At 35.4% G+C, this 16,031-nt stretch overlaps 1 protein-coding gene across 4 annotated transcripts in view; it reads left to right on the forward strand.

Annotated features, from left to right (window-relative positions):
- Nmdar1 (glutamate ionotropic receptor NMDA type subunit 1) overlaps positions 1-15,677 on the forward strand; it is a 30,236-nt gene extending 14,559 nt beyond the window's left edge. For 3 of the 4 annotated variants that reach the window (XM_074172478.1, XM_023173889.2, XM_074172479.1), the window contains 11 exons: positions 265-365; positions 435-608; positions 760-1,021; positions 2,566-2,782; positions 4,952-5,244; positions 8,142-8,376; positions 9,765-9,913; positions 10,563-10,720; positions 11,260-11,432; positions 13,169-13,422; positions 13,538-15,677. In XM_074172478.1, the coding sequence (XP_074028579.1) occupies positions 265-365; positions 435-608; positions 760-1,021; positions 2,566-2,782; positions 4,952-5,244; positions 8,142-8,376; positions 9,765-9,913; positions 10,563-10,720; positions 11,260-11,432; positions 13,169-13,422; positions 13,538-13,789 (2,268 nt within the window). In that variant the 3' untranslated portion in view covers positions 13,790-15,677. The remainder of the gene's footprint in view (positions 1-264; positions 366-434; positions 609-759; positions 1,022-2,565; positions 2,783-4,951; positions 5,245-8,141; positions 8,377-9,764; positions 9,914-10,562; positions 10,721-11,259; positions 11,433-13,168; positions 13,423-13,537) is intronic. The other variant, XR_012464822.1, reaches the window with a different exon arrangement.
- Positions 15,678-16,031: the final 354 nt, after the last annotated feature.

The raw sequence follows: 16,031 nt of genomic DNA on the forward strand, positions 1-16,031 counted from the left end.
TTTACTTCCATAAACAAAGATATTACTTTAAAATCATTGTAAGTAAAAAGGAGAATTTCTTCACTACTTTATTCTTTATCACGACGATCGCGGGTTCATTTGTACTCTCCGAAATTTTTACTTCGGTTTTAATTTTTGGTGATCAAAAAATATTACTCAAAACGTACCAATACAATCAAGAACAGTATCAGTTAGTTTTCGTATGGATTGTCATCAAGGCAGTTTCATTCAACAAAAAAATAACTCGTGTTGCCATTTTTTCAGGTAGAATCAGTTATAGAGTTCGAAGCAGGATTTGATAGCTTCAAAGAACAATTGTTGGAAATGAAAAATGCTCAAGCTCGAGTTTACTTGATGTATGCGAGGTAATTAGTAATTTTCTGTACCAGTTCACATTTATTTCACGATTTTGAATATGAATCTATCAATTTCAGCAAAATCGATGCAAAAGTGATCTTTCGAGATGCTGCAGCTTTGAACATGACCGATGCTGGTTATGCTTGGATTGTAACCGAACAAGCTTTGGAGGCGGATAATGTTCCCGAAGGTATTATAGGTTTGAAGCTCGTGAATGCAACAAATGAAAAGGCCCATATTAGAGACAGCATGTAAGTTGATTGTTCTCAGTTAACTAAATAATACAATTGATAAAATAATCTCAAGCTCAAACTCTAGTATTGATTTCAATCTACTAATAATCAGAACAAAATACCTATTATAAACTACTAAATATTTTGATGAATTTTATATAATCTTTAGATATGTTCTGGCATCAGCTCTGAGGGATATGAATCAATCGAAAGAAATAACAGAAGCACCTAAAGATTGTGATAATTCTGGGTCCATTTGGGAGACAGGAAAAGACTTATTCAATTTCATTAGGAAACAAGTTCTCATAAATGGTGAAACAGGGAAAGTTGCATTTGATGATCAAGGAGATAGAATTAACGCTGAATACAACATTGTGAACATACAAAGAAAGAAAAAGAAGGTGGTCGTTGGTAAATACTTTTTCAACAAGGTGAGCCATCAGAATACGACGGTAATAAGTATAGGCATAAATATCTGAAATGAGTATGACTAGGTCGAATAGTAATACTATAGTTGGTCAAGATATATTTTGGTTATGGGTTCCACTTTCTAAATGTCAGATAACATAAACAAGAAATCACAGAATACAATATTCATTCTGATCTCACCATAAACATCACACCGTCAGCGGCCATGGAGATCCTTCTAGATCTACCTCCTGCCCACATTTTTCTGGAGAGAGAGGCTAGATGGACTGCATACAGACTTGTGTACATTGCCAATTGCAATGCCTGTCAACTGTCAACTACGAACTGCCTTATAAAGTACTGGATCTTCCGGGAGAAGGTGCAGGTGTTTTTAGTCGCAGACCCAGGACAGAGATATCTACCTGCCTAGGAACCTATGCGACTGTATTTCAAGCGGAAATTCACGCTATTGAATTGTGTGCAAAGAGATTGGAAGAATCCAACCTCATACACAAGTCAATAAAAATATTCTCGGACAGTGATGCGGCGGTGGACGCTCTTGGCTCTTACCGAGCAACGTCTAAATTGGTAGAAAATTGCCAAAAGCGACTCTCCTCTATAGGAGGAGATTCCTGGCCATACTGGCCTGGAAGGCAATGAGGCTGCTGACTCCCTTGCAAAGAAGGGTGCTGCAAGCAGCTTCATCGGACCAGAACCTGTCATTGGCATCACTTTAGGTTTTGCCAAACAAACATTGAACACCTGCATGGCAAGATTATTGGACTTCTGGTAGAATCTTTCAGGATTGGCTCAGTCCAAGGCGTTTATTCACCCTTCGAAGCTTGATACCAAACAGTTGTTGGACTACAGTAGGGATGAACTACGATGTCTAACAAGCCTTCTTACAGGTAACTGTCATTTGAATCATCATATGCAGAGACTCGGACCTAACCAGAAAGACCACTCACCATACAAACTAATCGGCTTCGTTGAGAATCTCGGTTTATTTGGTAGAGTGTGAATATGTGTGAGCCACAATAAACCCTTGCGGGTTGCGGTGGAGGGTCGAATAGACTCACTCACTTTGAACCTAACCTAACCTAAGCATAAACATCAATACGTGTGTACTTCAATATTGCCTCTGACTGCCCTCATTTAACCGATCCAGGGTTATTCGTCATCTGAACATTGGTCATCTCCTACATAAAAATACTTTATTTCTTTGGTTTAAGACGTTGCGTATACGAACAACTGGAAATACGTTGATGATAAATAATAAGCTAACAGAGCGGGAACAATTTCATGATTAGCCTAATAGTATCCTTGACTGGAACCACTGTATACAATTGACAACCAGTTTTAGATATTTTGGTACTGTTTGAAAAACTGCATGTTAAAATGATATTTAGCTGGAATAATGCCCGTGAGATTCAACATCAGTGCTGAGAATTTTCATCTTCAGAATCTTTATGTATCCTGTTTCATGTTTGTTGTATGATAAATATGTGTTTTATTTAATAATTTAGATGTATCAGTATGTATAATACAAAGAAGTGTATTATTTCAGGAAAGTAATAAAATGCATCTAAACGTCGATGAAAAGAGCATTTTATGGCCTGGTCGACAAAATACAAAACCAGAAGGATTTATGATACCGACGCATCTTAAAGTTTTAACGATAGAGGAAAAACCATTTGTGTACGTGAGAAGATTGATTGATCTTCAACAGGAAGGTTGTTCCGCAGAAGAAATACAATGCCCTCATTTTAATACATCGGATGATTGTAAGTTCGATTTGAAAAAAACATAATTTTTTTGTGTTTGAACAACTTCTGTTTCGTCTTTTCTTTTCCACTTGTGATATAATACAGGCCGTCGCGTACGAGACGTGTTTGGTACTAATCACTTCACCTTATTTCTGTCTTTTTCTCATATCATCCCCTGTCCATATGGTCCAAAGAAATACGTTATCATATTCATGGCATGTATCAGTTTGCCTTCTCTCAAATGTAGACGATCTGTTAATTTTCTGGGTTGCTGTGCTTTTCATAAGAGCATTCTGTTCTTCCACTGCAATTGGTGATCAAGCTTGGTTGTTTCCAATGTGTAGATGCTCTATTTTTTCGCACTTTCAAAACTTTCTCCTTCAACGTTGGTTTTTCGGGGAAGATTATGAATTTTACTTTCATTTTCATTCTTTGCAGCACCGTATTCACGTTAAGATGTCGTCCTAACCTCAAAATTTGCACCATCCAGAGCTTCTGCGATTTTTTGAAATATGCTGCAGTATGCATGACCTCGTCGCGATAAAACTAGTGCAGTGGTGATACTTTCTCTAGAGATCAACTGTTTCCTCAAATCCACTGTTGGAGACTACGGAGACTCACCTTGTGCTCACCTTATTGCCGCTAGTGACACTTCCCTCATTGGCCTTGTCGCTGTGCTCAAGTTGGTCTTTCGATTTGTTCACCTATTCACTCAATTCCCTATCCACTTCTTCTATAACCCGTTCATTGATATGGCCAAACTCATTTCCTACTCATAAGACACTGAACGAATGTTTTTATTCCTGAACTAGTTGGACCCCATCTCACCATCTGATGCATAGTTATTTCTTTCGTATTTGTATTCGTAGGCTTCGTTAGTTTTACCAAATAGCTCATGCTTTTTTGTTACTCTCATCGTTTCACCAATTGTTTCAGCAACGTTTTCTATTCTTTTTCTGCGCCTCCAGATTCTCTTTTCTCTTTCGTGTTTTTCAGTTTCTGCTTGTATTTTCCTTTATTCTCTTCTTTTTATTTCGTCTCTTATTCTTCTTGTTTTTTCTTTTATTGATTTTGAAATCTCGTCATTTTGTCATCGTATCTGTTGTTGTAGTCATTTGCTCAAGCATTCATCATACACAACTGAATCCACTTCAGTATTCTTTCCTTTATGTTTCTTATACAAAGCTGCCGCCAACAAGTACACACCCTTATATATTACTTGAAATACAACTAAAAGTACTTAAATTTTAATATCAATTTACACTTATTGCTTGCTAATTACTTTCGTAACTTGTATTGATCTGACTTTGTACGTGCATCTCTCCCATTTTTACTCCTTATACAATAATCTAAGACTCGAGAACATTCTTCTGAATGTTCTATCTGTAGCTGAATCACTAATCGTCGCGTGTAGTACAGTATTCCTTCCATGTACGATTAATTCCCACACAGCGATTCATAGCTTATTTATAAGGTTTCTTCTCGGTGGGAGATCCGTTTCGTTGAGGGCGGTTCCTTCATTTGCCGCATTCACAAGACAATGAACCGAAATCAAGATGTTTCACAAAAACAAACGGTTTTCCCAATCACCAGACGTGCGTTTCACAAAACAAGTTGACGTCTTCAGCACAGTAAAATAATACATCCAGTAGGTTCTCTTACCATGTGATCCACCCGAGTTGCCGGGGACCTTCAACCGCTCTTAGGATGAGATTCTCATCCAAGGCGTTCAGTGCTGTAGTATCGATGGATTCGAAGGTACCACGGGCATCGGATCAGTTATAATATACGGTCGGAAATTGATATTGTGTCTAGTTTATTCGCTGTTATTATTGTTTTTAGTTTTTGTAGTTGGACGCACGCTTATGGTAAATGAACGAAATTGGCTCCGCACTTCGTTTCGAGGTCACCGAGAACTTTGTGAATTTATGAATGAAAGTAGTGGGAGTGGACTTACTGGTTGATTTTAACTATGTTTTCAGGATATGAAGAAAAACTGTATTGCATTACTGGTGATTGGAGAAGTGTTTTTCTAAATTTATTCTACATTGGAGATTCCAGTTTCACCTTCTATTCAAGATGTTTCTGTTTATTCAAATATTTACACAATTTTCCTTTGTGAAATATAGCCTTATTTCAAGTAATGTGTTGAAAAAAATCACTAATTATATTTCGATGATCTTTCAGTGAGTGACGTCTACTGTTGCAAAGGATATTGCATAGATCTACTCAAGGAATTGTCTAAAAAAATCAATTTCACGTACAGTTTATCGCTATCACCAGATGGCCAGTTTGGTAATTACCTGATTAGAAACACTTCCGGAAGCGCTAAAAAAGAATGGACAGGTTTAATCGGAGAATTGGTTGGAGAGAGAGCGGATATGATAGTGGCTCCGTTGACGATCAATCCGGAGAGAGCAGAGTTCATAGAGTTCAGTAAACCTTTCAAATATCAAGGAATAACCATTTTAGAAAAGAAGGTAAATTTTGAATATTGACGAATGGTAACTTTTTCATTGCGTGAAGCATGTTCACTTTTAAATTTTCAAATCCCAAATGACGTAATAACTAGATGAGGATCGGACTTGAATTTTGTTTTCATGGCGACAAGTATACAACGAAGCCGAAGAGAGTTTAGAAAAACTACAAATATGGCTAAATGACAATCTACTTAACCTCAATATCTCAAAATCAAAATTCATAGCATTTTCTTTACAAAGTAACCAACAACCCGATATGCAAATGATTCACATTCATAAACCTACTTGCTCAAAAACATCATGTAGCTGCCCAAGTATTGAAAAGGTTAAGAACACTAAATATCTTGGACTGGTCTTGGACCAGCACATGAGATGGGATGAACACGTTTCTCATATGATCAAAAGACTCAGGCAATTAACATATAACATATAAAATGTATAATCTAAGATGTATATTAACAAAACAAAACTTAGTAATAATATATAATTCACTGATTGAATCAGTCATTAGATACTGTATCACAGTATGTGGGAGGAGCATTCGATAATGTATTGCATAATATTCAAATCATTCAAAATTCTTTGATTAAAATCATTTTTAAAAAATCTAGACGTTTCGATACAAAACAGTTGTGTACCGAAACCAAATTACTTGACGTTAAAAGTCTATATGCATACCATTGTCTCGTTTGGATATTTTCTAATAAATCAAACTATTGCCCGGCAAGATCAAAAAATACTAGATACGCACAAAATTTATCACTACCCCGATTCAAGAAATGCCATACACAAAGAACAATATATTATTTTGCACCGAAATTGTATAATATAATGCCAAAAGAAATGAAGGAAATTTCAAACTTCAAAATTTATAAAGCAAATATAAAAAAATGTATCACTACAAATGATACATTCATCACTATAAGAAATTGTGAGTATAATGCTTTGAACTAATTTTATATGATATCTAATAACTGTAAGTTACAAAGTAACTATGCACCTTGGTTCTATCATCCTACTATATTTGTCTGATCGCATTACGTATCCATGTTAATAAAATAACCTAATATTCAGAACACAACAATTTATTTCACCAACTTTCTCTGCTTTTCATTTGTCTATCGTTTTTTCCTTCTTTTTAATTAGCAGTTGATTTTTAGGTTTTCTTTCCGTTTTCACATCTTTAATGAAATAATTCACATGTCGTATAGCACCAATTATTATTGTTGAAAGTATCCCGTGAAAAGGAAAATGGAAAGCACAACACAAGCCATAAGCGCTTAGTTTGCGAACCATTTTTCTTCGAACGGCTGAAATGATCCGACTATTAAAAATGTATATTCTTTTTTTTTTAATCGAAATAAACTGAAACTGAAATCTACAGAAATCATTGGATGACAGAAGTTCTGATATTCAAGACAATTGTGTAGTAGAATTGGGTAATTGGGCACCTTATTCCATATTTGCCATAATTTGTATACCGATAGGAAGATCTGAAATTATGTTTTCGTACATTCATCAATGATCACAATAGGCAAAGGGCATTCGCAATAACATCTGTATGAAAAGGCACCGAAGTAAGGAAGGGATATTTCCAATTGAATGAGCTATATTGAAGAAAGTTGTAATAGTGTGAAAATTTAAAGAATTAACTGTTTCAAACAAATTTATTTCCAATAATATTTCACTACCACATACTAATTTATTTACAACACTTAACAACTAACGCTTAATTTATTTCCACTATTTCAATTCCTTGTTTAACCGTTCGATTCACTTTCTGAACTCAACTGCCCCCTTGGGACGAGAAGCCGGCCTTATATATCGGCAACGATCGTTCTAGAATTCTGTAGTCGTTTCGGTACTCAACTAGAGTTTAACCGGCGGTTGCCGACTGTATTCCTTTCTCGGTTATGTCATGTGTTTGTTCGCTGGTCAGGGGCGGCTTCAGATTCGTTACAATAGACTTTGGTCTGAATGAATTACAAAAAAAAACTCTCGAAGCATCATTTCCTTAGAATGCGAATGAACTGACTAGCACAGTATATGAACGTAGCGTGCCTGACGTCACATAGAGCTGGTTTTGTGAATTGAATGTGAAAGTACGCGGAGGTCTTATGAAATGACCTCGATCAATCTCGAGAAGTTTGTAGGAAGTTACAGGTGCATTTGAATGGGGTATATAATACGTCGCGTAGAGATCAGTCTGTTTCAATCACGCGGATTGTTTAGAACAAGCGACTGTGAAAAAAGTGTGATACTTACAAAGTGCAAGCTAACTAGTACAGTTGTATACTATGTTATTGAATGAATTTATGAAATTTGATTAAGCTTTTCATTTCTCTAAGAATCTAGACATAGATGGATTTTGGTAGCAACGGATAGTTCGTAACAATATAGACAGACCACGCCACAAAAGGCAAAACAAGTACTCCAAGAATGAAGTTTGTTGCAAACCATAGTAATGCAGCAAATTCTACACTGGAAATACATGAATCAGCACCAAGCAAGAAAAACAAGATATCGATGTGATCAATTCAACAAGTACCAATATTATATTCGTTTTGAATCATAGACCAGTGTATTCATCCATATATTATAATTATCACTTTCAACCAAACAGAGTATTATAATACAACGTGTCAGAAAGAACTAGGCAGGTACATATACAAAGTTGGTTTTTTCATCCTTACATATACTCGTAACATATGCAAGTTGGATTTATTTTGCATTACGAGTAAACTTCTGCAAAAACCCGCTCGTAGACCACAGCAGTGATGAGACATTTATAGTACCACCTTCAAACAAACATTTATAGTAACTACACATTCACGCTTAACTTCAATTCTACTTACTACTCTTGGATGTGAACATCACTATCATCATTAATTTTTTAGCCTTCCAGGTCTTCGACTCTGGTTTCCTTTCTGCAGCCATTTAGTAATACATTGTGGATATTGGTTATGGTATCAGTTCACGTCGTGGCCCTGGTTCTATATTTGCTAGATCGATTTTCTCCATTTGGAAGATTCAAACTGGCCAACACTGATGGAACCGAAGAAGACGCGCTAAACTTATCAAGTGCCATTTGGTTTGCATGGGGAGTTTTACTTAATAGCGGCATCGGAGAAGGTATGACATCAAATTCCAAACCCTTATCGGAATTTCTCATAACTAGAACATCCAAGAATGGTGACTCCTCGTTATTTTCAATTTCGTACGTCAACTTCATATTTGTTGTTGAGATAAGTCACAGGATCCTTTACATTACTTCTATTCGTGTCGAAGCAAATACCGACTTAAGTCGATATTTTCTTCAAATCTTCAGTTAGATAATAAAAACTTCTTGATGTCGGCGATGACCTTCATTAGCAGCTGATATTTAGACATCTAAATGGAAAGAGACAGAAATAGGTTGGGTCTTTCCGTTAATCTGCTGTCATTCTCACACAAACAGTAACCCTCAGAAATCAAAAGTTGTGCGAGCTAAGGAGTAACTCAAGACTCATTGTCGGTTCATCCTGCATTACATACTTGCCTTAGAGCAAGCGTTATATGTGTTATTATATATTAAGTCCGCAGACAAATCGAGATATAAAATCGTTGGTTGCATGCCAGCTGGATTTGAATCGATGACGAAGGAGTGTGTATTAAAAGGCTAGACCATCAAACGTGTAACTTTCCAGAGCTCTCCATGTACAATTGAAAACAGGTTGGAGACAAAATGCGTTCTTGTGGTGCCCTAGCGTTAATAATAATGATATTCGAGAAATACTCGATGCTGTTAATGGATTACTTCTCCAAATGGTCTGTATGGCTGTTTCTACCCAAGAAGTAAAAGGTTTTGGTATATCGGTTCAGCTGATCATGGCCACAAGCAAGACAATGATTATCTTCCTATATATTAGAGATCGAACAATGCTCTCCTGAAGTAGTTATCCCAGTTTCAAGTAGATGAGTTTTTTGGAATTGATGGACCATGTTTACCAAACAACACTATTCACAATGATAATGTGAATATTTGACTCTTGTTCTAAGTTATGGCGTAGTCTATTCAGGTTGTGTTGAAAAGTTTTTGGCAGCATATAAAAACTTTCGCCTTCGCCAAAGATTCTTTGGTTTGAATTCACAAAGAGTAGGCGTAATATAATTTATGTGGTGTCTAAAATAATATCAACTTTGAGGTGGAATTTCACTTCATTTCGACTTCCTGTTTTTAAGTACGAAAAAATTGAAAGTGACTTTTAATTATAATGTTACCAATTTTACAAAATCACAAAATATCAACATTCATGTTAGAAATAAGACTTAAAAACTATGAACTCTACTAAGCTATGTGATGTGGCTTACATTTTATTTAAATTTACCATCTCAAGAATTTAAAACATCTCAAAACAAAATTTAAATGTGACAAAATGGTGAAATGCAAATTTCGAGACACAAGTCAGATTTTTAATTTTTTTGTCTCTCTGCTCTCGTTATAAATAGTAATATTACAGAATAACGTGAATTTTCATCAGGAACTCCTAGAAGTTTTTCGGCCAGAGTCCTGGGAATGGTTTGGGCTGGATTTGCAATGATAATTGTAGCTTCATATACCGCCAACCTGGCTGCTTTTCTTGTATTGGAGAGGCCAAAAACCAAATTAACTGGGATAAATGACGCCAGGGTAGGTAATACAGTTTCAGATAATAATAAAATATCCCTTTATTCTATAGTTGTTCTTTACAGTAGTATATGGGCAACCCAAGTTTCGACATCGACCATCACACGAAATTCTTCGTTTTCTGTTTTCTCTGTGATCTTCACTGCAAGACAACCACTTGATACTCGAGCCCAGATCACTAGATACTTTTTTTTCGACCCTCCCATCATTGTTGCTGACTTATCTCTCTACGAATCAATATCAAAGATATCTTTGTCTTCTTAAAGGGAGATGTCATCGCCTTCTTTCAGTCAGGCTCATCTTTTGAGGACAATTGAGTCTGGCAATTCATTCGCGGTTCAGTCTACGTACGATTACCTACACTTTGTTTTATGTTCAGTATCAACTACCTTCTCATTGTATCATTTGAGAATAATTCAATTAACAATAACATAAGGAAAGAAGAGAAAGTGTACGTTATGGATTTTCACCAAGTAACGGCCGATTCCATTACATATCTCTATTGTAGGTACTCTATTTGAATTTGGCTTATTTCACCTCTCTATAACCCAAACAAGTTACTCCTATGAAACTACACCTTTGTTCGGTTTTGAAAATTCAAATTCCTACCTTAATCCCTCGTACAGTGAGATTCACTATTCAATATTTTCAGCTTCGAAATACGATGGAAAACTTAACGTGCGCCACTGTGAAAGGATCCGCAGTAGATATGTATTTCAGAAGGCAAGTGGAACTATCGAATATGTATAGAACCATGGAATCAAACAACTACGATACTGCGGAATCGGCAATCAATGACGTTAAACAAGGGTAGGTTAGAGGAAAACAAAACAATTACGGTTACCTACATTCACTTCTGTCAAATATGAAAACTTCGTTCTGTGAAATCAGCATTACTAACTGAAGTGGCAAACTTCGTACCACCTTAAAATTAATACATGTGATAAATTATTAGCTGAGTTATATTAACTTTTTTTATATCGAGCTTGTGAAGCACGAAGTCAAACTGTAGTGACATGGACAGTGTTGCCGGTTTTTTTCATGCATGGCAGAAGATGGCGGTTAGAATGCATCTCTGATGAGACCTTTATCCTTTATGACAGGTTCAAAAAGCGCTCTCTGATTTTGGATCATGAATGTTTTGCTTAAGCACTCTGATTTCATCTAACACAAATATCTGTTTGCTACTTTAATCACTCTGCTAGGAAGTGAATTTTCAATAAACAAATTTCATATCAGTTCTCTACATACTTACCCAAATATAAAATTCCCAAACTTAACTTAATGGCGCTAGGAAATAAAATATGTAGAACAAACTTCATGTATTATGAAATCTCATCAATTTTCAGGAAGTTAATGGCATTCATCTGGGACAGCTCTCGTTTAGAATTTGAGGCTGCTCAAGATTGTGAACTTGTAACTGCTGGAGAACTATTTGGTCGCTCTGGTTATGGTATTGGTTTACAAAAAGGATCGCCTTGGTCTGACGACATAACCTTGGCTATACTTGATTTTCATGAAAGTAAGTAATTTGTTACTTCCGTTATCACCTTAAGCGAATTTATCAATAAGTAATAAAATAAATCCTTCAAAATCAATTGAAACTGAAGAGTTTAAATTTAAATTATGAGTTAACTAAATGTTTCATCTCACTAGTTAGAAATAAACTAGCTAAATGGTGAAATAATCGGCAGTCAAAAGTCCTGGAAACTGAAATAGCACAACCCCTGATTTTTTGTTTCGATAAATAAAGTATTTAAAAATTGTAAATGAAGGTTTTTGATTGAAAAGTGTTAATTCAGCTACGTTTAGGACTATTCAAATCTCACTGACCTATCTTGTATACATATCATTTCTTGAATTCCTTTTCGAAGGCTCAATAATGAGCGGATGCACAGGCACTACAGGAAAATTCTTAAGGCGCTCTCAGAGCGGTGCCTATGCGAAAGTAACGATTCACATTGGATTTGAATCGCTGCAGTTTGAATCCAATTGGAAGAACGTTCTCAGGAAGTTTATTCCACATAAACGCATTTCTCCAGATGAAACAGTTCTTGAACAGTGAAGTTCAAGGTGTACTGAGTTGAACCTCAAAACGATGAGCAGCCACAGTCCGTCACGTATTTCTGATAAGTGCCGCTCTTGGTGGAATCAAATGTGCCAAGTCACTTGAACACTTCCCGTGAAAATATCTAAAAAAGAGAAACAAATCTCCAACCTTTCTTCGATGTTCCAGGCTATCAAGGTTGCACGTGATGTTCGCGTTTCCAATCAGGCAGATGGCTTTTTTCTGGATGGAATCTAGCAACTTCAGGATATGTTTGGGGGCAGAGCTCCATACATGAGAACAATACTCCAAAGAAGGTCTGATCTGAGCAAAAATTGCTGAGGTGTGTAGTTTTCTGGTTCGGAACAGTGTTCCAAGCTTTTAAGAAGCAGGCTTTGCAATTTCAGAGACATGTGTGCCAATTGGTGACCATTTTAACCCCCAACAAACTTATCGAAGCAGAAAGCGGAATCCGGTTCGGAGACATTTATCTTCTGGTGAAAATCGATGTCTGGGTTTTTGTGGCATTGAATTGAACCTGGTTACGCTCACCCTAATTCGAAATCACTTCTAGATCCTCATTAAGATATGCAACCTCCTACTGCCGGTGAAGATGTGCCTCCGTAGCTAATGTCCTGGAATCCAAATGGAATGACGAGACAAATATGCAGTAAAGCAATATATTGGATTCTTGTTTTTTTTCAATAAGTCGTTGATTATAGAATTCGAGTAACAAAACAATTTGTTAATGGAACAGGTAACAGAAAATCACGTAGGCTATTTTCGCAAATGAGAAAGTCTATTCAAATTTAAATCTATGCATAGGAATCTCATGGACATTACAAGATAAAAAATAGGTTCAAATCTGATGAAGTTGTTTAATTTTGGGTACTATTAAATGATATCAAAAATCTTTTATAAATTTTTTGGTTCGGAAGATATACAGAAAAAATTGGAAAATTCCAAATTTTACTTTCGGTTGTTCTCTTCATTCACGAAGATATTGTAAGTCTAATCATCCTTTGTCACAAAAACTTTCAATGGGCTATTAGGATATGTTTATAAAACTTTTTTTAAGGGTGTAATTCACCTCAAGCCAGCGTCAACGTTAAAATTTTAAATACAGAAAATCGATGGAAGCCAGTTCAAACTACTTTTTTCATCAAAATACATATATTTTCAATTTCTTCAACGCATTTTACTAATTTCAGGTGGCTTTATGGAAAGTTTGGATAATAAATGGATATTTCAAGGAAATTTCCAACAATGTGAACAATTCGAAAAAACCCCGAATACACTGGGGTTGAAAAATATGGCAGGTGTATTCATCTTGGTCGGAGCTGGTATTGTTGGAGGAATTGGACTGATCGTTATAGAGATGGCATATAAGAAGCATCAAATTAAAAAGCAAAAAAGAATGGAATTAGCCAGACACGCCGCAGACAAATGGAGAGGATGTGTTGAGGTAAGTATCCACGCATGATTTTCTATAACTAGCACGAATGATTTTAAAGTAGAAATAATAACTATTATTCAACACCTCGTATTATCTGGAGTTTCTCTCAATCTTTTTTTTTCAGAAGAGAAAATCTCTAAGAGCGTCCTCCACAGCCCAACGTAGAATAAAATCCAACGGTGTGAATGAAGCAGTAACAATTTCTCACGTTTTCGATAAATTTCAACGTATAGGTCAGTTCTACGGCCCAGAAAGAACTTGGCCTGGGGACTCTGACATCAGACAGAGAAGAATTGATGATGTGGGAGGAGGAGTTCAACCTGTTCCTAGATACTTACCAGCATATACTCAAGATGTTTCCCATCTTATTGTTTAAATTCAATCGTATTCTTGGTGCATCTTCCATATCCTTGGACGATATGAAAGTTTATCTGTTATTAATTATAATATCTTTCCAACAGTCGATGAAATAATCGTTATTTTGAGGGTGTCATAAAAAAATTACTTGGAAATGACTACACGAAGATCCTTAAAATGTGATAAGAGCGGTGCTTGTGCGATTTGAATCGGTGTAGGTTATATTTATTTCGAAAAACATAAAAGATATAGGATATAAAGTTAGGAATCACCATGTTAGGAATCACACGTTACAAGTCCTCAATTTTCCTTCGATATTCGAGGCTATCAAGGTTACTTGTGACGTTTGTCTCCAATAAGTTTCTTCGAAAGCACTGTAAGTGCAAAGCAATGCAAAAAGTACTGTTCCCGAACACCAAAACCACAACTTTATTCTCGATCCGCGTTTCACCAGCAAAGTTAGCGTCTTCAGGAGATGAAATAACTCTCTACCTCTAAACCTAACACAATGATTTCGGGTAGAAATTCGCGGAAATTTTTCTCGTGTAAGTCCCCGCTTATTCTGATAGAGCGATTCATATGAAGGAAAACAATATACTTTTTGGAATGGGACCTTTGTCACAGTTCATAGTTCTCATGCTGTACTTTGATATTTCCAGACTTCCGAAAGTATGCAAAAATCTGGTGTCATACACCGATCTCAACAATTTCAGGCAGCTTTTATTCAATCAGTGTCCGTTCTTCCAAGTGTATTTCGGCGACATTAGATTTTTTCACAGTTCTTACAGCTTAGGTACTTCATATCCCCGTTTTTTCTGTTGCCAAGATATTGTCTTTAGGACCACCTGACAAATGTTGACGTGTGCAAGAAGTCTTGAAGGGGCTATATTTACACATTCAACTTCTTGAAAATGCGATCTAATCCGTTAGTGTATTTGAAGGATGCCCCTTGCTTTCAGCTATGCCCCTGATAACATTTTTCTCAATATCATAGCTTTCTTTACTGAAAGAGAACGTAACAAGCATATGAACAAGAAAGTTCAGTCCTAATATTGTGTGTTGAGCTGTCAGGAATAAATCTAAAATCACTAGTTTTCTTTCATGACATCAAATTCTAGAGCCTGGTTACTTCTAATAACTGTGACATCCAACAATGGTAACTACTCGTTATTATTATTAATTTTGTATTATTATTAATTTGTTATTATTATTTGTAATTATTATTTGTAATATTTGTAATATTGTAATTTTAATTTCAATTGTTTTCAGCATTAGATATTCGGATATCTGTTTTTAGGAGTTGAAACTCACTCTTTTTTATTCACATTACTATAGTAATGCATAATCAATTCTGCTACATCACGTCTGACGGGGTTCTAATAACCGTACTGTCACCCAGATTCCCAGATGGCGATGGTATTTAGTAAGATACACAGAACACAAAGAAAATGACAAGAGACGCTAATGCCATTGAATATTACGAACGTGCAAATTCTACATAAGTTCACATAGTACATGAAAAAAAAAAACACAAATCCAAAATGAAAGTCAAAATAGTAAAATACAAGGATAATATCACCTACATAAGGATATTCTATAGAAATACTATTACTTAATTATTAAACACTCATAATTACTATCCTACGTATATTTCCAACATTAAGCTCTCCAAAAATACTTTTCTGATGAGGCCAACAAGGAACTGAATTTAAAAATTGTATGTATCATAACATAACTTTTTTTTTAAGCGATATATCGAAAACCTAGAGTTTTTAAACGCGACTCATATGTGTACCTAATATCTCGATGTATATTGATGTTTTTTTGAAGCGATATTCCTCTTCTTGATGTTATTAATAATAAGTTGTTTTCTTTGAATAAAATGAAAATATATAGATTGTTTGATTTTCGAGTGTTTCATTTTGAATGTATTCTAGAACTTTTACATTAATCTATTTCGATTTTTAAAAGAAAATTATGTGTACACAAACCAGGTGAAAATAATTTTTTCGTTGTTTTCATCGTTTTTTTTTTGGAAAATTTTCATCTTCCTCAATAAAAAATAAAATAAAATTGTAATGGAAAAAGTAAGTTCTTCATTATACAGATATAGTAAGGGCAAGCCCGATCAGTTACCGTGTAAATTTAATATATTTTTCACAATGAAAAATGTGCTATTTATCAATAACTTATATTTATTATTGTTGCCTCCAAAAGAAAAGAGGAGGTAAGAATTTTATAAATGCGAAAAGTTCAACTAT

The sequence above is a fragment of the Leptinotarsa decemlineata genome, unplaced genomic scaffold, assembly GCF_025532065.1.
Source record: "Leptinotarsa decemlineata unplaced genomic scaffold, Ldec_3_MD MMD2_tig00000133_RagTag_RagTag, whole genome shotgun sequence".
Classification (NCBI taxonomy): Eukaryota; Metazoa; Arthropoda; class Insecta; order Coleoptera; family Chrysomelidae; genus Leptinotarsa; species Leptinotarsa decemlineata.